This window comes from Panthera pardus, unplaced genomic scaffold, assembly GCF_024362965.1.
Source record: "Panthera pardus isolate Hobbes unplaced genomic scaffold, ASM2436296v1 HiC_scaffold_24, whole genome shotgun sequence".
In the NCBI taxonomy this organism is placed as follows: domain Eukaryota; kingdom Metazoa; phylum Chordata; class Mammalia; order Carnivora; family Felidae; genus Panthera; species Panthera pardus.
In genome coordinates this window covers 123,498,201-123,519,405 of record NW_026526810.1, presented here as the reverse complement: position 1 = coordinate 123,519,405, position 21,205 = coordinate 123,498,201, and the positions used below count along the sequence as shown (strand labels likewise).

At 38.4% G+C, this 21,205-nt stretch overlaps 1 protein-coding gene across 8 annotated transcripts in view; it reads left to right on the top strand.

The window, feature by feature from the left end:
* GALC (galactosylceramidase) overlaps window positions 1-21,205 on the top strand; it is a 151,046-nt gene that overhangs the window by 7,792 nt on the left and 122,049 nt on the right. For 6 of the 8 annotated variants that reach the window (XM_019461943.2, XM_019461945.2, XM_019461944.2 and 3 more), the window contains exons 2-7: window positions 1,364-1,432; window positions 1,681-1,744; window positions 3,540-3,653; window positions 5,624-5,763; window positions 7,863-7,901; window positions 10,595-10,725. In XM_019461943.2, the coding sequence (XP_019317488.2) occupies window positions 1,364-1,432; window positions 1,681-1,744; window positions 3,540-3,653; window positions 5,624-5,763; window positions 7,863-7,901; window positions 10,595-10,725 (557 nt within the window). Of the gene's footprint in view, window positions 1-955; window positions 1,210-1,363; window positions 1,433-1,680; window positions 1,745-3,539; window positions 3,654-5,623; window positions 5,764-7,862; window positions 7,902-10,594; window positions 10,726-21,205 lie in introns of those variants that run through there. The other 2 variants (XM_019461947.2, XM_019461949.2) reach the window with 2 other exon arrangements.

The following is a 21,205-nucleotide window of genomic DNA, read 5'->3' as shown; positions in this document are numbered from 1 at the left end:
TGATTGAGGACAGCCTGGATGAAGGAAATAGGGTTGAAGTCAGGGGTTGGATTGGAGAGTATTAAGGAGGTCTTGGTGACTGAAGATGGATGGGAAGTTGGTGAAAGGTAGCCCTGAGTTTATGGTTCTTTACTAAGATAACAAATGCAGGAGAAGGAAAAGACTAAGGAAAAAGTGCTATGTTTGGTTGGGGATGCGTTGAACTTGAAGTGAATAGAGGGTAGCTCCATGGGTCTGCGTCTCAGTGGCAGGGGCTGGGGAGATTGTGGGTGTGAGGGAGAGAGATTAAAAGAGCCACTAGAATGTCAGCGGTAACACACATGAGAGTAGGAACACAGAACATTGAGTATAAAAGTATCTTGCCCTTGGTGTCAGTGGTTTGAACGTAGAGCCTGTCTGGCTTCTAAGCCTAGGGACGTGCCACTCTTTCATATTAAAACATTTCTTTTATTCCCCTTATGTATATTGCTCCCCAAAAGATACATTATTGGTCCACTACTGGTTTTGTGAGTTCTTTGTTGAAGCAGTCATTGCCCATGGGTTAGATGTGATCGTGTTCATCCCTGCATCCTCCACCTCTATCTTTCCATACATTCTGATACCAGTCTTGTGTGAGGTTTCCTTAGTATACCTTGGCCTGGGGATCATTGTGTGATCATTCTTTTGTGTGTGTGTGTGTGTGATCATTCTTAATAGGAATGCCACTTACAAATCTCCGGTAAAGATGGGAGAGTATTGGTTCCTTTCAGCATTGCTGCTTAATTTCCTGCAAGATGTTGAAGGGAAAGGATTACTTGTTATTCATCCTTTCCATGATCCCAGGGTTGTGGGATCAAGACCTGCATTGGGCTCCATGCTGGGGCTGCAGCCTGCTTAAGATTCTCCCTCCCCACCCCCCGACTGTGCCCCTCTGTCCTGCTTGCATGTACTGTCTCATTCTCTTTCTCTCTCTCAAGCAAATAAACAAACAAACAAATAAATAAATGATAGAGAACCTAAGTTTCTAAGTTTCATTTCTTCTAATAATCACTCTCTGAGTTAAGTTCCTCGCGACAAATTTGTAATCACGAGGTTCATCATAGAATTAACTTACCTTCCGGCAAACCCGCATCTCAACAGAAGAGAAACATGCCGTGGCTTCGAACCTGTGTTTTAGCTGTTGGGCAAACAACAGCCTTATTCACCTAGCGATGGGCGAAATAAAGGCAGGTAAACAAGTAACCTGGGAAATGACTTTCCTCAGCTCAACTTTGCCCACAAGCTGGCTAAATACGGGCATGCCAGGTGGTGCATGTCAGCACTATGAAAACCTGTTCATGATTGGATTTGTTTTATTCACACTTTTGAATTTTTTTTTTTTTAGGCAACCTCCCGACTTCTAGTAAATTACCCGGAGCCCTATCGTTCTCAAATATTGGACTATCTCTTTAAGGTAATGAAAAAATAATTATTTAATGGCACCTGTGATATGTTTGAAGCTATGGTGAATTTCAGCGGTAGAATTGGTCACCTTCACATTTCTAGCTTTTAAAAAAAATGGAAAATTACTTTTGGATTAAGTGGCTGTTGATTTGAAGTTGGTCTTCTCATCTGTCAAACCAAAGGCAGTAATTAGTCACTGTCACGTTTTGTCCTTCATGCGGTGAATCACAATGTTAACACTCCTCCTTCTTTCCCCAGCCAAACTTCGGTGCCTCTTTGCATATTCTAAAAGTGGAGATAGGTGGTGATGGGCAGACTACAGGTAGGAGATTTGGGAAATGGGTTTATTTTCCTTCAGCACTTTAATCTCTACCTAACCTTAGGGACTGTGAAGCAGAATGTAAACGATATCAACATTTTTGATGTTGATCATTGCTTAAGTACATTCTTATTGTTCGTCTTTTACTCTACTTAAAAAAATATTATATCAAAATACTCACTTTTCCCATAAAATGGCATTTGGACTTTAGATGGCTTATTTAGTTGAATTAATTTGTAGCAAACAAAACCACAGTTTTTAAAAAAGCTATTTTCACGAGGCAGAGCATAGAGACAGGAGTTTTTATTGAGAAATTAAAAAAAAGAAAGCTTTTACCATAGAAAGCATGTAAAATATTATTATGTTATTAGCTTTAAATAAATTTGTGGCAAAAATATGTCATCAGTATTTCAGAGATGCAGTTTTTTTCTCTTTTATTTTTTTATTTTTTTAAATATGTTTATTTATTTTTGAGAGAGAGGGAGAGACAGAGCGTGAGCAGGGGAGGGGCAGAGAGAGAAGGAGACACAGAATCCAAAGCCGGCTCCAGGCTCTGAGCTGTCAGCACAGAGCCCGAAGCGGGGCTTGAACTCATGAACCGTAAGATCATGACCTGAGCCGAAGTCGGACGCTCAGCCGACTGAGCCACCCAGGCACCCCAGCCTTTTCTCTTTTAAAAACAAAATTATTTTTAGCCACTAAATTTTCAGTCTTCACTGTCACCATTTTGATTGACTTTATGTAGAACATGTAGTCAATTAATGTACAGGAAGAAGAAAATTCTCCCGATGATGATGCAGCTTATTATTTACAGGCCAGATTCCATTGTAGTGAACTTTACAGTATTGTCTCTTATACATGTGTTCCTGTTGGTGACTCGGGAGTAACTTTTGTTAAAGAGATATGTCTCTGTGGTGGCATTAGTGTTTAATTAATATTGAAAGCAAAAAATGCAAATCACAAATGAAAGAAACCTCTATAAGGAAAACTTTCCCCAAGTTACTGTAAGAGGACATGTATTTTATTGTCCACCCTTTGATGCAGAATTGATAATGACTGGCCATCTTCATTTGCTGAAGTGAAATTCTTCAGGTAGTTCTTGTGAATTCTGATGTTTACCTTTAAGAGGCAAGGCCCCACTCCTCGTGAGACCCTTCCTAACAAGGGCAGATGTTTGTGAAATGTGGTGACATATGAGGACAGATACCAGGATATCAGTTATCTACCTTGACACACTATGGAGGTTAGGATAGAATTTTCTTACAGAGGGGTTGTGTAGATGTATACTCATTCCTTTTTTTTTTTTTTTCCTCAAAGCTCTGTTGTCTTGTGTAACAAGGCACGTTATAGGCTCAAGGCCTGGGTGGTGAGAATGGGGCTAAGGAGCTCAAGATTTACATTTAGGATGGAGAAGTTAAAAGCTGAGGTGATCTGAACTCAAAGTTGGACATGGGGACTTGAAAACTCCAGACAGACCAGACCAAAAGCCCAGGGAAACATAGTCCAAGGACTCTTCAGTTACATGAGTTGATAACACTTCTCCTTTTAACCCTGCTTATAATAGAAAGTTGTGGTTTTATTTTTCAAGACCTTTACGATACTTAGAATAATGAAAAAAGGTGAAATAATACACTTTGATCATGCATTGTCAAGTTATCTAAGATTATTCTTATTTGCCCATATCAGGATTGGAACCGGAATACACCTTCTCTGAAATGTGTGTGTGTATAGGGGAGAGTGGCCCTAGGAAACACCATTAAAGGGTGGTTTCCTTTCTCTTTTGCTCTCTCTCACGCAGATGGTACTGAACCCTCCCACATGCACTATGCATTAGATGAGAATTATTTCCGAGGATATGAGTGGTGGTTAATGAAGGAAGCTAAGAAGCGGAACCCTAATATTATACTCATGGGTAAGAAGTGAAGTTTGTAATGCTTTTGCAGTCTGTTTAACTTTCAAATTCTGAATTATTTATATGGAGTTACTCTTAATACTGAAGTACTAACCATGTTAATACTACCTTTATCCTACCAGCCGCAAAGCCTGTGCCAGGCTTGATCCTTTCTTTGCCTTTATATTTTATGTCTGCTCTTTGTATGTAATACCTCTGGAGTAAGGCATTACTCTTCCCATTTTACAGAAGCAGTAGGGGCTTAGAGAGGTTATGCCACTGACTTAGGTCAGATAGTTAGTAAATGCCAAATTCAGATATAGAACCTAATTCCATTCTTGTGATGCTAAACTAATTTCCTCAACAAAATTTCTCATCAAAATTTGTAAAATTTTGGGGCAGAGAGAAAATTGTCAGTAGGCGTTATAGTACATCCCAGCTCTTTGCGAAATTATGCATTACATGCGGTAGTAGGTGCCATTTCTAGAAGGCGTACACATAAAGTGTATGTTTTGAACCTCCACAGTGTGGTGGGCACTGTTCTAGGCATTGGGGATACCCAACAATCCAGCCGCTACCTTCTGCCCTTTCGGAGCTTAAGCTCTAGAGGCAGCATCGCTGGAAGATTTCTCAACTCGTACTACTGCATTCACTTTACAGGTTTCGTGTGGCAGTGCACAGACCCGTAAAATATTGCAGAATACACAGTGATGACATCCTTGCATAGTTTGAAATGAATTTGATTTTTTGAAACAGGCTTACCCATTCAGCCTTGTGAGTGAGATCAACGAAAATTCATTTTATAGGCTTGATTTCAAGTCATTTTCAAGGTCATTTTCAACAATCAAAGGACAAGCACGAGTTTTTCTAAATTAAAAAAAAAATGAGGAGTCAGTGTGTTCTTTCTAAATGGTCTTTTGTAAGAGATTCCAGAAATGTTGTGAGCAGTAAAAAAAAAAAAAAAAAGCATCATTGACTTCAGCACGTACTCCCCCATTGGGCTGCTTTCATGGTCAGTTCTCATTTAAATGTAGAAAATCTGGCATGCTGAACCATGTTCTAACAAAGACTTACACATGGTGGGCCTATAGAATGTATTTAGCATTTCATTGTTTAAAAATGTTCCAGTATTTTAATGTCACATTTTTTATGGGATACACACTTAGGCATTCATTCCTCCTGAGTTTAGAAAAATAAGCATTTTGTTCTTTTAGTTTTGAATTTTTTTTGTGGTGAACTCGATTGTTTTTATATGTATATATATAAACAATTGAGGAACTTAATGGTTGAGCTTATTTTGATATGTTAGTAACAAAATTAGGATGTAGAATTGTAATTAGTGCTTGTCTACTGTTCTCATTTTCTTCCTTAAAAATAATAATTAGGGTGTTGGAAGAATGTGGGCTATTTGATTTATATCATACCACAAAGGGGTATTTTCCTGTTGAGACATTGGCATTTATATTGATAATGATGACAAACTAGTTTTGTTGAGTTTGATTATCTGACTAGTTAGTATTTTAAGGAGACTTAAGTTTTAAGAAGATGTACTAGTGAAAGAGGAATTTGTATTATATTTAACCTGTAGGAATACTTAGGCATAAGCCTTTCAGAAGAACTCCTTGATTTGACTTCAGAGGGAAGAAATTGTATATTAAATATCCCTATAGCAGGCAGTGGGCATGTTGAGTTAAATTGTATGTTACATTTCTTTCCATGGGTAAGTATCTTCAAGAGGGTGTGTTCTTATTTCTTTTTCTTGAAAGAGCATTTGGAATTATGGAACCAGACTCTAGGGCTCAGGAAGGAGTTCCTGAGTTCATAAACTGGAAGGGATTTTGAGAATACACACAAGATATATAAGCTTTCCTCTAATAAGATCTCTATTGGCTTTTTGTTTACCCTGTGTTCTTTTTGGTTTCTTTTGCCTTGTTTTGGATGGTTGCCAGCACTGTAATACCCACCCCACCTTTACCTTTTCCTTCCTACAGGGTTGCCATGGTCATTCCCTGGATGGCTGGGGAAAGGTTTCAACTGGCCTTATGTAAATCTTCAGCTGACTGCCTACTACGTCATGACCTGGATTGTGGGCGCCAAGCATTATCATGATTTGGACATTGATTATATTGGGGTTGGTAATGTATTTAAACCTTGATTAACTTTTGGATTTTATTTGTAATTTCTTAAAGCAATTTGATTCTGTGGCATTTTGTTACTAACCATTTTGTGGTCATGAGACCCAATTTGTTCCTTTGGCATCTGATAACAAATTAAGTATGTGACCTTTTATTCCTCCTCTTTTCCCATCCAAATTCTAGCCCCTTTTGAAAACTGTACTGAGTGTATACCTTCTCTGAACTTTTTCTTTCTTTAATTTTGATTTTGATACTACTCCAGCCCCAGTTCTCCTTGAAAGCTTTCCCTCCTTTCTCTAGTTATTCAAGAATACCACATTTACTATCTGGTTAATGATTAATCTCACTTTGCTCTCTGAATCTCCTGCTGTTCTAAACCAGACGGTGGCAAACTTTTTCTTAGTGGGTCAGAGACTAAATATTTTAGGTTTAGTGGGTCAAAGGCAGTATTAAGGATATTATGTAGGTAATTATATAGCCCTTTAAAATGTCACCATTTAAAATTGTAAAAACCATTTTTGGCTTTTGGGTTGTAAAAAATACAAATGGTGGGCTGGATTTGGCAGGCTGGCTGAAATCTGCCTACCCTGTCTTAAACTGTTATTTAACACCTTATAATGATTAAAAAAAAATGTAAAATCTGATGTCTTTCCAGCTGGTCTGTTGGCAGGCTGGAGGCACTGTACCTTTCAGAGCCCTACACGTACATGTAGTGGTCTCCATACATGTTTGCATATTAATATGCCATATGTCAAAATTGATTTTAAAAGTGTTCAGCAGTCAGAAAGCAATTATTGAGCTCCTACTGTGTTGCAGACACTGTAACTGTTGAATTCTAGGGATACCAAGATTAATAAGCCCTTAAGGAGTTTAGTGAGAGAGAGAGAAACTGGGTGCTGAAATTGTGATATCACAAAGGACATGGGGATAAGCCCAGGGTTGTAGGGAGCCAGAAGCAACGATATACTTTGTTTTTTGTTATCTTTCTTCAAACTATAATTGGAAATTAGTTTGTATTTGAGAACATTCTTAAATGTCAGGGTATTTTTTAATTTGTAGTGAAACTAATTGTAGATTTGGATCTAAGTAGCGCTTTATTATGGTAAAGTCACACTTGGAAAATGTTTCTGATAAAGAATGGGTAATTCACATCTCTTTTAGACTTATGTGCTGTGGTGAGGAGATTCTTTGATAAAAAATACTTTCCTGTATCACTAGAGTAAAATGAGTTATAGTGCCTAGACTCTAGGCCGTCTCTGTTATTAATAGTTTTCTCAGATGCAAAACGAAGGTCTTGGATGTTCTCTTTCAATTCTAAAACCTCGTCATGATTCTAAACCAGCGAGAGTTGTGCATCTTCCTTTTATCTATCCTCATTAAGAATTTGCCTTTGTGATGTAGCACATCACTGTGATCTTATGTGTGCTAAAAAAAATTACTTCTATGATGTACTTACAATACTTGGCTTTAGGTGTACTGGTGGGATCTTGTAAGAATTATTACAACACTCCCCACGTCTGTTAGGTCTCCAGTACCTAATATAGTCCCTGGCACGCATTACATTGTCAGGATTTGTTGAATGATTGAATGGATATTTCAGTTTTAGAAATCACTGGAATAAGTGACTTTTTGAAAAATATCCACCAAATATTCAAGGTTTTAAAACATATTTTAATTGTAAAAAGTTATGTTGTCTTATGACATGTCTATAAATTCAAGAACAGGACATTCCATAAAGTACGAAAAATTGCTTTTTAAGAATTTTTTTTAACGTTTATTTTTGAGAGAGAGAGAGAGAGAGAGCGCGCACGTGCGCGCACAGGGAAGGGTCAGAGAGAGAGGGAGACACAGAATCGGAAGCAGGCTCCAGGCTCTGAGCTGTCAGCACAGAGCCCGATGTGGGGCTTGAACTCATGGACTGCGAGATCATGACCTGAGCTGAAGTCAGAGGCTTAACCGACTGAGCCACTCAGGCGCCCCAGAAAAATTGCTTTTTAGATTATGTTAAAGATGATGAGAGCAGTGGTGTCTGAGTGATCATGTCTACGTTCTGACACTTCACTTTCAGTTCAGACTCTGACTTTCTGTTTTGCAGATTTGGAATGAGAGGTCATTTGACATCAATTATATCAAGGTCTGTACAACTTTAAATCTTTTTATCTTTAAGTTTTTGGTAAATAATTCCCTTATGGTACCATGGAAATTAGAAGTAGGAACACTGTATTTTTTACAGCACAGATGCTTGTTTTGCTAGTTCTGACATAAAATTTGAGCAAAAACGTAGTCATGTTTAAATTCCTGATTAAAGTGTCTGTAATTCCCTGTGAACCCCAAGTTTCATTGTCTAAAGAGTTGTGTTGAATTTTCCCATTTTAAAATTTATTATTTGTAGAATTATGATGATGATTATAAAAACAGCAGCATCATTTTAGACTTTTAGGACTTAGACAAATGTAGCTTCTTTTTGTTTCAACTGAGCAAAGGAGGCGAAGATGAAAAAGAACAAAGACCTTAGTTTGGGGTCTTGTAATTGCATCTCAGGGAGCACAGATTCTGGAGTAGCCAGAAAAGCGTCTCAATCACTTTTCTGGGGAAAGCAAGGAGTTTTTCTGAGAAAGAAGGAAGGGGTAGTTACATGATGTAGGTAAAGAGGAGAAAAGAGAAAACTGCTAATTTGGTGCTGAGTGGTTGAGCCACTTCTGATGACTATGTCATTGATTACTTTGTTGTGCTATTACAAACAAAACTATCCCTAGAAGGCATGAGTTAATTTTGCTGCCCTCATATGATCTGAATGCCAGTTGCTCTGTTGAAATATTAGGAGGAATTGCTTGTAAGACTGTTGCCACTTCTGGTCCAGTTCAAGAGTTCATCAGGTGGAAAGGAAAGTGGAACTTGAAAATGGGGCCTTTTATGTCCAGAAATTTTATATAGTTCCACATCCAATATCAAAATTTCCAGTATGCAGTCTCATTATTATTTTCTGTAGAATGCCTATTCTATTGGAATGTTCTATATGTTTCTATCTGTGATTAACAAATAGGTGGCAACTAACATTTGCAAAGTATGTTATTTTTTGAGTCACTTTTCCTAAATATTTGCCTCCACTTAATTCTCACTCCCTTCCATACAAGGTAACTACTATGATTGCTATTTTTCAGGAAAGGAAAAACTGAGAATAATGACCCTCTGTCACTGGGAAACTAATGGCAATTTAACTTTTAAGGTGGAGATATTTTTTAGTTTACTTTTCAGTTCCATTTGTTTGTGTTTCCTCCAAGAAACACAGTTTTGTGGTTCTATTTTGTTTCAGGTAAAAAATTCTTTAAGTGTCTTATGTTTTTATTTTTTTAAATGTTTTTATTTATTTTTGAAAGAGAGAGACAGAGTGAGTGGGAGAGGGGCAGAGAGAGAGGGAGACACAGAATCTGAAGCAGGCTCTAGGCTCTGAGCCGTCAGCACAGAGCCCAGTGTGGGGCTTGAACTCATGAGCTATGAGATCATGACCTGAGCCGAAGTCAGATGCTTACCTGACTGAGCCACCTAGGGGCCCCTAAATGTCTTATGTTTTTGAGCAGGTAATATCCACTAAATTTCTTTCATTTATTCCCAAGCAGGCATTGACTCAACTCCAGTCTTGTCAGGCCTTCCCTATGTACTTGGAAGATAAAGATAGAAAAAATACCGTTGCTGCCCAAGAGGCGCTCACATTTGGGGACTAAAGAGTCCCATGTGGACAACTGAAATATCAGTCCTAAGTTCTCTAGAAGGATAATGCCCAGGCAGGGTTGTCAGAAGGTGCAGAGAGGAGATGACATTCTGCTTGGGTGGATTAGGGAACTCTATTAAAGGAGGTGATCTGGAGTTGGAATCTTCAATATGGGATGGACAGGAACTCCCCTTGTTGCTAGGGCAGGCGTGGACACTGCAAAGAAGTGAAGATTGAGAGTACAGGGATTTGGGGGAGAAGCAAGGATGAAAGGTGGAGTAGATGAGCTGGGGACTCTGAGCCTTGCACAGCCCAATGTGTTCACTGGGAGCAACGGTGCACTTCACTCTGTAGCCATGGGGTTTGATAGGGTGGCTTGCAGCCAGGGCCTGTAACTCAGGGTCAACTCCAGGCTGCAGGCGTTATCTATCAGTGTAGTGGTGAGAATGTGGTGGAGGGGGCGTTGTGGGGTTATGGGAGGTGGAGCAGGGGGCTAGTATAAGATGGAGGCTCAAGGTTAGTGAAAAGCTGTGGCTTCTGGGAGCACAGGGCTGACGAGAGCCGCAATAGCCCCGAGTGGAAGACAAATTAGTGCGTGTGTCCTGGGTGACCCTGCGGTTGGCACAGCTTCATGGCAGGGTCTTAGCAGTGAAGGTGAGGAATTGTTTGTCTATCCAGATTTGACATTTCACAGCTTACGGTTTTTTCCTTGTGACTTTACATGTGTCTCTCTAGTTGTGTCCGCTTCATATGAAGGAAGCATTAAGAACATTAGAATCTGGTTTCCTTTTTCTTTTAAACTAATGATCTGCAGCTATGGTGGTGGTTTTATTTATTTTACTATTAAGGGTCTGTTGTGGATTCCATTAAAGTCAGAGGGAAAATCCCTCTAGAACATTTTTACCTCTTTTTTTTTTTCTTTTTACATTCCCACCAAGTAAATTATCTTAATGATAGTGCTTTTATTTTCCAAAGGAGGCACATTTCTATTGAGAAATAATATGGACACTATCATCCAGGATGCTGATTTTCGAAGATACTTCAGCTGTTGTGGTTGTAATTCAACAGCTATAAACACAGTTGTGAACTTCTCTGCATTCTGTTTATCTTCCCAAAAGGTGTTAAGAAGGATGCTGAACTATCAAGGTCTCCATCGAGTGAAAATCATAGCAAGTGACAATCTCTGGGAACCCATTTCTGCTTCTATGTTGCTCGACACTGAGCTCTTGAATGTGATTGATGTTATAGGGTAAGGACGGTTTTCCTTTGAAAACTTAACAGTTTCTGATTGCTTGCTTGGGATACTGACTTTGTTTTTGCTTTTCCTTCCCACCTGATTACATTTGCAGAGGTAGCTTTCTTGTATTTACTTAACTAAAGCATGTATAACTGATACTTCATTCCTTTTTCTTTGAAATATACATACAGTTGACCCTTGAATAGCACAGGTATGAACTAAGCCAATCTGCTTATGTGTGGAATTTTTATGATACTGTGAATGTATTTTCTTTTCCTTATTATTTTCTTAATAGCATTTTCTTTTCTCTAGCTTATTGTAAGAATACAGTGTACAGTAAATAGAACATACAAAATATGTGTTAATGGCCTATGTTGTTGGGTCTTCTGGTCAACAGTCTATTAGTAGTTAAATTTTAGGGGAGTCAAAGATTATACTCAGATTTTCAAATACACATGTTGGGGGGCAGCATGTTGCCCAAGGTTCATCTCTACTTTGGGATCTTTCTATGAATGAAATGTATTGGTACTTTACAAATATTGTGTTAACGTTTGGGGTAATGAAGCATGGCTTTGTTTAGATTAAGGGGCAGGGTAGTTTTTAAATTTTAGAAATTACAAATGGCAGACTTCCTGTGGTTGGGAATTCTTCCATGAATGAACACTTATGTAAATGGTACGGCATGAACCCTGACCATGGCTCTTGTCATGTTTCCTCAGCAGGGTGGCGTTGACCCTGCTTCTTAGTCCAGCTCTGCCATTTAGTCCTCTGGGTCTTGGCCTTCCTGAGTTCCAGCAGTAATTTTTTCTCTGTCTTATTTATTTGCTTCTTTCCAGTCTTATTTAGAAATAACTGATGTACATTACTGTGTAAGTTTAAGGTGTATGGCCTGATGATTTGATTTACATATATGTGAGATGACTATAAAGGTTTGGTTAACATCCATCATCGCATATAGATTCAGTGAAAAGGAAAAAAAAATTTTCCTTATGATGAGTGTTCTTAGGATGTACTTTGTTAACGACTATGTATCGCACTCAGTGTTAATTATAGTCATCATACTGTACATTACATCCCTAGTACTTACTTATTTATAATTGGAATTTTGTACCTGTTGACAACCTTCCTCCAATTCCCCCTCCTATCCCTGACGTAGGAGTATTTAAAAAAAAATTTTTTTTGACATTTATTTATTATTGAGAGACAGAGACAGAGCGTGAGCATGGGAAAGGCAGAGAGAGAGGGAGACATAGAATCCGAAGCAGGCTCCAGGCTCTGAGCTGTCAGCACAGAGCCCGACGCGGGGCTCGAACTCGCAAACTGTGAGATCGTGACCTGAGCCGAAGTCAGACACTCAACCAACTGAGCCACCGAGGCGCCCCCCTGACCTAGCAGTATTTTTTAAAGTGAATTTGAATTTTGTTTGTCATAACAACATATAACATTTGAAAAATAGAATACACATATGTGTGAAATTGGTTCTTTATTTGGTGTGAAGACTGCTTGACATGTGTCTTTTTGTTTTGAATGAAGAATTTTGAATGTACACAAAGTAAGCAGAATAATATAATGAATATCCGTGTTCCCATCACTCAGTCTCCATAACTGTGACCCATGCCTAGTTCTCCATCACACATACCTGTCCATTCTGTTACCTGAACTTGGGTTCATCTGTTGGTGGCTGTGGGGCCAACAGACACAACCAAGCTAAAGAATAGGGAAAGGAAGGGTTTTATTTGTAAAGTAAAGGAGAAAAAGTAAAGGAAAACACCTGGAGTGTTTCCCAGAGCGGTGTCTCCTGGAACAATAAAACTGGGGAAATTTTAGGCTAAGGGTACTTACGTATTCATGAAGGGACTTGTACTATGAGGCATTCAGCATGGAATTGGGGCAGAAGTCATCTTAAGATGACAGAGTCCAGGCCTCAAAGGTCAGCATCATCACTTCTGGGTATCTGAGCGCTCAGAAAGGTTTAGATCTTGCAAAGATAGCTCAAGAATGTGCGTCAGGTCAGTCTTTGGTTTTGACCAGCACTGGGAGATTTACCACTGATTCCTAGTTCCTGATGTGATTAGGTTATCTCCTGGTCTGATAGTGGCTGTTTGTTCTTACGTTTTTTTTTTTATTCCCTTAAAATTGTTATCTCCTGGCATCTATTGTTCTGCAATTTCAACATATCTCAGGAAGTTCTGCAAGAAACAGGCTTTGGGCAAATAGTGCTGGTCAGTCAGGCATAGATCACAAGATGGCTGGGGGCCCACGATGACTTTTCTTACAGTCAAGGAAGATTGTCTTGTCTTTTTTTCCTCGGGGACCCCAGCTCTTTCCACTTACAGTTCCTCTCTTCCTTTTCCCACATTATTTTGAAGCAGATTCCACACACATGTTATTTCTTCCATACATGTTTTAAGACGTATCTCTGAAGATAAGGATTCTTTTTCTTTTTACCATAAGCAATAATACCATTATTACATCTAAAAATGTCACAGTTTTTTGATATTATCAAATACCTGTTTTTGTTAGTTTATAGTTCTATTTGATCGAATCTGGATCCAATTTAGATTCATACACTGGGATTGATTGATATTTAAGTCTCTTCTAATTTTTCGGTTCTTACCCCACCTTTTTATTCCCTTTCATTTGTCAAAAAAAGCTGGATTGTGTGACCTGTAAAGTTTCTCACAGTCTGGATTTAATGGTTTCATCCTTTCAGTTTGGTTTAACCTGACCATCTGTTCTGTTTCCTGTTGGAAATTGATAGAAGCATGGTTAGGTTAGATTTAAGCTTTTTCTTTTCTTTTTTTTTTTGGCAAGAAAACTAAGATGTATTTAAACATTTCATACATTGAAATTAGAATATAATTTTTGCCTTTATTGTTAAAACTTTTCATAAATAGCTGAAGCGTTGAGAGAAAAGAAAGTTGTATTGATTTTGAATATATTTGGCTAGGAAAAAATATTTAAATGAAGATAATGGGTTTTACTGTATCGTCATGAATAAGTTGGATGTTTAATTCATTTTATCTTTATTGATGTGGGTTTCTAATGCTACATAAACTCCTTTGTGCAGTGCTTTAGCTCTGCTTTATTATTTTCTAATTTTATTGCACTGTGGTCATTTAATGCTGAATTTGTTTTTCCAAAAACTTTCTCAGGAACTTCTTTTTGTATTATTATATTAGGATGTAGTCTCTATCCGTATATAAGAGTTAAGTGTATATTCTCTACCTTTTCTACCTTACTGATTGCATTGTTTAGATATTCTGTATGCTGATTATTTTGTTCACTTGACCATCCAGGTTTACCAAGAGTGTTAGTTTCGTCTCACTAGTGGGTTTCAGTTTCATGCGGTTTATGCTTATGAAAGTTGCTGCTGTGTTATTTGGCACCTAGGTATTAATAAATGTCTTCTCTTCATTCTGGTTTGTAATAGTTGACCCTAGAAAATGTCATTCTTTGTGGTGCTTGGTTGGCTTACTAGGAAAAACATGTGACTCTTGATCTCAAGGTCATGAGTTTGAGCTCCACGTTGGGTTTAGAGATTTTAAAAAAAGAAAAGGAAAGACAATGCCATTCTTTGCTTCATTATGCTTCTTGGATTGAATTTTGCTTTGCCTATGACTAAGAGACCTCTGTGTTCTTTTCATTTATATTTGCCTGATCTGTCTTTGCCCGTAATTTCATCCTTTACCTTTCGAGGTCATCTCAGGTTAGGTGTGTTGCTTGCATTATAGCATAGATTCAGATTTTGCTTTTTTTGCTGCCCTAAAAAATCTTCAGAGTTTAATGAATAGGTTAAACTCATTTATATAACTGAAGTTTTGTTTTCTATCCTGCTACATTGTCTTTTGTTATTTAATTATTTAAACTATATATATAATAATATAAAATCTTGCTCTGTGATTTGTTTTCTTTGCACTTCTAAAAAATATTTATTTATTTTGAGAGAGGGGAGTAGGGGTAAGGGAAGAGAGAGAGGGAGAGCGAATCCCAAGCAGGCTGTGTGTTGTCAGCATGGAGCCCAACGTGGGGCTCGATCTCACAAACTGTTGGATCGTGTCCTGAGCCAAAATCAAGAGTCGAACGCTTAGCCGACTGAGCCACCCAGGCACCCCTTGTTTGCCCTTTTTGAAGGAGGTTTCTTTTTTATTATTTAGCAAGGTTTGGCTTTTGGTTCTATTGATTGCATTTGTACTGACACCTTTATACCAGTGGGTCTCAGCTGGGGATAATTTTGCCTCCCAGAGTACAGGTGGTAATGTCTGGAAATATTTTTGATTGTTCCTGGCATGATAGGTGGAGGCCAGAGATGTTTCTAAGTATCCTCCCAAGCACTAGATAAGTTCCCCACAACAAAGAATTATCTGACCAAATGTCAGTAGTGAAGTTGAGAAACTGTTTATACTAATCCTGTTAGTTTCTTTTAGTTATTATGTATTGGTTTACTATACACAATGGGAAAATTATTTCATAACTTTTTCTTTCTCCCCTTCTCACACCAACAGTGGAATCTTAATTACCAAAATTTCTTAATCTTTGGACTTTTACATGAGCTTAAGCTTCTACTATCTTGATTTGTGAGCTGCAAGCTGTAACCTTTAACTCCCAGCCAATTGGCAAGCTTTATTTACATTTCATTTTCTTTTCTCTTCCTATTTTGCATCCACTATATTAGTTATACATTATCAGAACATGTAACGTTTATGTACTACTCAATTACTCTTTCTTTTAGTGTATAGTTCTGCCATTAGGCATATGCAGTGTTCACCTTCAAGTCTTTTGCTGAAGTTTCTTCCCTAGATTCTTGGGTGTCCCAAGCTTAATATTTACCATATTTTTTCAGGAAGTGCTAATGGAAACAATATTTCTTGATCTCTTACATGTTTATTACTATTTATCTGTGGCCTTTATATTTGAAGGACAGTTTGGCTAGATATAAAATTCCTGCCTCACATTTTTTAAATACTTGAATGTCATAAAATTTACTCCATTGGTTACTTATGTAAAATGTTGCTGCTGAGAATTCTGATGCTAGACTTCTTTCCTTCCTTTCTTTCTTTCTCTCTCTCTCTCTCTCTCTCTCTCTCTCTCTCTCTGTTGTTGTTTCCCCCTCTCTTGGACCTCTCACCTACTCAAATGCAGAAGAAGCTGCTGGTGGTCTACCAAAACCTATCCTGTTCTTCCTGGGCCCAAGGCAAGATTCTTAGCATTCTTTGCAGTTAAGATGTGGCAATCTGATTAAGTTCCTGGTGATGAAATGAGAGCAAAAAATGATAAGAAACACCCCAGGGTTCGTATTCTAGGATATTGGTACATTCTCTTCTATCCGTTTTCCTTCCTACTGGCTGGAATCTGTGGCAACCAGTTGAGCGTGGAGAAGATATACGAGCTGCTTCCACCAACCTTGGCTCTCAACTAAGGATGATCATATGGAAGCAAAGAGTCTGAGGCGTCTAAACAGTGTTACTTATTTTTTTGGTATAAATACTCTGTTTTGTCCCTGAGAATTCCATATCTTTGCACAATGGAAATAGTGAACAAAAACAAAAACACCCCCTCATATTAGTCATTGAAACTGTCTCCAAGAATAGAAAATATCCTTTTGTAGATATGCTTATCTTATATGCCAGTATAAGGAATTACTTCTATTTCTATGGTGGGATACTTGATACTATAACTTGATCCCTTGGATCACTGAACTATGTCAGACATAACCATCGCTAGCTTCCATGTGTTAGGATATCATTTACATGGTTTTAAACTGTTTTCATAGACCAAAACAGGTTGTGGTTTAAGCAAGATAGATGCTTATTTCTTAAATAAAAGTATAAAACGGTATACGGGAGCACAGAGCAGCTCTGTTCTATAAGGTGCTCTCTAGTTCCTGTGCTTCTGGCATTTAGTGTATTATCCTTGTTCAGACTTTTTGGTTTTTTTTCCTTATAAATGACTTGGCACAGTTCCTGTGGATCCAAAGAATATTTTCCCTTAACTCTGACGTCAAGTAGTTATACACTATTTACCACTTCTAGGTATATAGTACATGCCTTTTCAATATCTGTATTTAAGTGTTTTCTTATTTCAGTAAGATCCCGCTCCATGACTTTGATTATGCCTTTGGATCTTGTTTCCATATTACCTTTGTTCCATATTTATCTGAAACCATTGTTACCTCTTTATTTTGGCTTGATTCTCTATAATTTTATCCTTGCCATCCCCTGTTTTCCTTTTGTTGTTTTCCATTTCTGTTCTATCTTGTGTTCCTTTTCCTAAAGTATGTTTTTTATGATTATTCTATAATTCTCTCACTTTAGTCTCATGTACCTCTGTTGTCTAATAGCTTCATTTCCTTAAAATTTTTTTAAATAAAATATAACATACACACACATGCCTACATCCATATGTAAAAGTACATAAATCCTAAGAATATAGCATAATGAATTGTCACAAAGTGAACATACCCACGTAACCACTACCCAGGTCTAGAAATAGAAAATTATCAGTATCCAAGTAGCTCTCTCCTTAGAAATCTTTCTAATCATTAGCTCCTCCTTTGGTCCCAAAGGCAACTGCTAATGTTAGCTCTAACACCATAGACTAATTTTGCCTGTTTAAAAACTTTATTTAAATGGCATCTTAGAGTATCTTATTTTGATCAAAATTATATTTTTAAGATTAACTCATGTTGCCAGGTATAGATGTAGTTCATTTTCATTGCTGTTTTGCGTTCAGTTGTGGGAATATACCACAATTTATCTATTCTTTATAAATGGTCTTTGGATTATTTCTAACTTTTGGTTATTGTGGCATAATGAGATTTTGCTCAGGAGTTATTGATTCTGTGGCTGCTACCTCCATAGGAAGAGTAGATCTCCCTGCCCCATTCATGTTGTACTTGGCCTGCATTACATTTATAAATTCTTGTTTCGTACTCACTGTGCTTTCTGGGGTCAGCTCCCTCTGGGCCCCATTCTCCCTTCTGCCTGAATGTTGTCTCTCCCTCACCCTGGGTGTTCTTGTCTCATTCAATTTAGACTCTCATTCAAGCAGCTTATTTTCACAGTGAGGCTCTACCATTCCAGATAGAATTATTTGCTATTTATCTCTGACATTGTTAAGGGTTTATTTTTTTTATTTTTATTTTTTTAACATTTTTATTTATTTTTGAGACAGAGAGAGACAGAGCATGAACGGGGGAGGGTCAGAGAGAGAGGGAGACACAGAATCTGAAACAGACTCTAGGCTCTGAGCGGTCAGCACAGAGCCTGACGCGGGGCTTGAACTCACGGACCGCGAGATCATGACCTGAGCCGAAGTCGGATGCTTAACCGACTGAGCCACCCAGGCGCCCCTAAGGGTTTAAACCTGTATTGTCCAATACGGTAGCCACTAGCCACAGTTAGCTACGGGGCACTTGAAATGCAGCTAGTCTGAATTTAGGTGTGTTGTAAGTATAAAATAGACACTGGATTTTTAAAGCTTGGATGTTTTGGGGTGCCTGGGTGGCTCAGTCACGGTTGAGCGTCCAACTCTTGATTTTGGCTCAGGTCATGATCTCACAGTTCATGAGATCCAGCAGGGCATCGGGCTCCATGCTGACAGTGTGGAGCCTGCTTGGGAAGCTCTCCCTTGCCCTCTGCCCCTCCCCTGCTTGTGCTCTCTCTCTCTCTCTCCCTCTCTCCAAATAAATAAATAAATAAACTTTAGGGGTGCCTGGGTGGCTCAGTCGGTTAAGTGTCCGACTTCGGCTCAGGTCATGATCTCACAGTTTGTGGGTTTGAGCCCCGTGTCGGGCTCTGTGCTGACAGCCCGGAGCCTGGAGCCTGCTTCGGATTCTGTGTCCGCCCCTCCCCCTCAGTGCCCCTCCCTTAACTGTGCTCTCCATCTCTCTTAAAAATAAATGCATAAACATTAAAAAAAATTAAAAACCACGTTTCCTTTAAAAAATGAAGATTTGATATTTAAAAAATGTAAAATGTTATTCATAATTTTTTATGTTGAATCATAGTATTTTGGATCTAGTGGGTTTAAACAAAGTATATCATGAAAATTTCCCTTCTGCTTTTTTAAATGCAGCTGCTACAAAATTTAGCATAATGCACATATCGCCCACCTCCTATTTCTGTCGGTTTAAAGGGTCATGGTATTGTATTTGTACCTCTTAGTGAATTCACTGTTTTCTATTTATCCCCGACTGAATGACTTCAGCATATGAAGGCGTTCCGGGTTTCACCAGCTGCCCTCTGACGCCTCCATGGAGGCTAGGGTCTGCTGCTTTGGCGCGACTGCCTGCTGTTCCACAGTTTCCACACCACACCTGCTGACCCTGGGTCAGTCCTGATGCTGCAAGACTCCTGGGGATTCCCTGTCGCCCACTTTGATGAGGACGTTGTCTGTGGGTTTTCCCCTTTCCCATATCTGGTTGGTCTGTCTGCTTTCAGGAGGAGTCCTGGGGAGTTTCAGAAGCTCCACCATGATCCACGTTGTCCACAAGTCCTAGTTCTCTTTTAATACAAATGTGTTCCCCTGTTAGGATAACTCTGATTTACTTCCAGTAATCTTAATTTTGTCATCTGCAGTTTGAAAAATCATGCCGTGAAACGACCAGAGATTTTTGCCTAGTTACATACATTAAAAACTATAAAGAACCTTTGCGTTTTGTCGAACTAGTGATGGGTCCGGACGTTGGGAGAGACCCAGTTTTTAGTATCATTTTTTCCCCCTGTTTTGCTCAGATCATGTAGTTAATTACTCAGTTTTAATGTAACAGTTAACATTTTCTGAATGAGGGATGTGATACCTATTTCTGTAACTTTAAAAGATACTTTTTTCAGATTATAAAAATAGTGCATGCTTACTATAAAAATTTGGAAAATGTATAAACCTGGAAAGACAGACTTAGAACTTACACAGAATCCTAACATCTAGAGATCATTAGTAACATGATAGCATATTACTTCCCAGGTTTTTACTTTTTTCACAAGTATAATTGGACCACAGACACACCAAGAGTACATCTGGCTGAGGGACAACTGAATGAGTCTTAATATTAGTATGTGGCTGAATATCATGATCACAGAATGAAGCTCTGGGATATAAGAATGAAACTAAAATGCAGAACTCTGTTAAAATTATATTGTTCCAAAGATTAGTAACAGATACTGTTATAAAGATTAGTAACAGACTTACCGTGTTTGGCATTGTAGTGCCAGAACAATAATTTCCTAATCCTGTGAGGTACTAGCTTGCTCTTGAGGTCTCTGTAGTGTATGTTTACACAACCGAATTAGGTGTGTGTTTCCAGCTGAGTTCAGTGACTCTGCGACATCTTGGTAGTGGCTCGTTTTTCTTGAATACTTCTTTTTATGTCCCCTGTTCTCTGTTACGTGTTCTTTTCTTCCTTATGAAATCCTGGAATGCCAAATTAATGTTGTTCCATAATTCATCTTCAGGAGGTAGAATGAATTCCCAAATGAGACTTTTTTTGTGACAGATTCGTGATCTACATGGAATTAAATAACTAAAAACTAAAACAAGTCTTGACCATCATTTCTTTAGTGTAATGAATACTATGATACCAAACTTAATTATGATGTAATCCAGTCCCAATTATTCTGCTTGTATTGTTATTAAATTTTTTGTAAATAATTGTTGTCCTAAAAAGTACACGCTCATGTCCCTAAAATTATGTAGCTAATATGCTCTCTTGTTCTTGTGTTGACTGTTAGTCTATTTTCTACTTCACATTTGAGATTTCTCAATTGCTTTTATTCAATAATCAGTAACTTCCAAAATCATCATTAAAGCAGTATTTTACTCTTAGAATAATTAACATACGTTTATACTTTGACTGACTTTTCTCAAATAATGGAATAAGGGAGGGGTCTGTTACTCTGGGGATGGGTTACTCAACCTGTGAACTTTTGAGATTTCCACTGGATAATTCTTTGTTGTGGGGACCTGCCCTTGCATTATAGGATGTTTAGCAGTACCTCTGGCCTTTACCCGCTAGATGCCAGTAGCAAATCCTGCCCGCCTCTGCCTTCTCCACCAGGCAAAACCACCCGGGCTCAGAACCACCACTGCTCTGGTAGAATGATTTGTAGTTTAACCGAGGTAGTTTTTTCTTTTTATTCAAGAACGAACTCTCTGGACTTTTGTTGTGTTTGATTTTTTGTTTTTGCCTAGGAATAAATACCGAGCTGTCTTTCTCTTTGTCTACTCAGGGGTAGAAGTAGGGGAGGAGGTGCTACTTTATAAAATGGATTCATTAGTCTTATTTTTGACTTCCTTCTTACTCCTTCCTTTCTCCTGTTCCGAGCTCTCTACTTCCCCTGGGAATCTGAATTCTGTCTCCAGCTCATTCATCTCTTGGAGTGTCCTAGGCTGTGGTCTCCTCTGCTGCCTCCATCTGTCTATGTGCTTCCATCCATTTTATGGTTTCTAGAAACAGAAATCTCTCACCCACTGATGATCTTCCTTCCCATTCTGC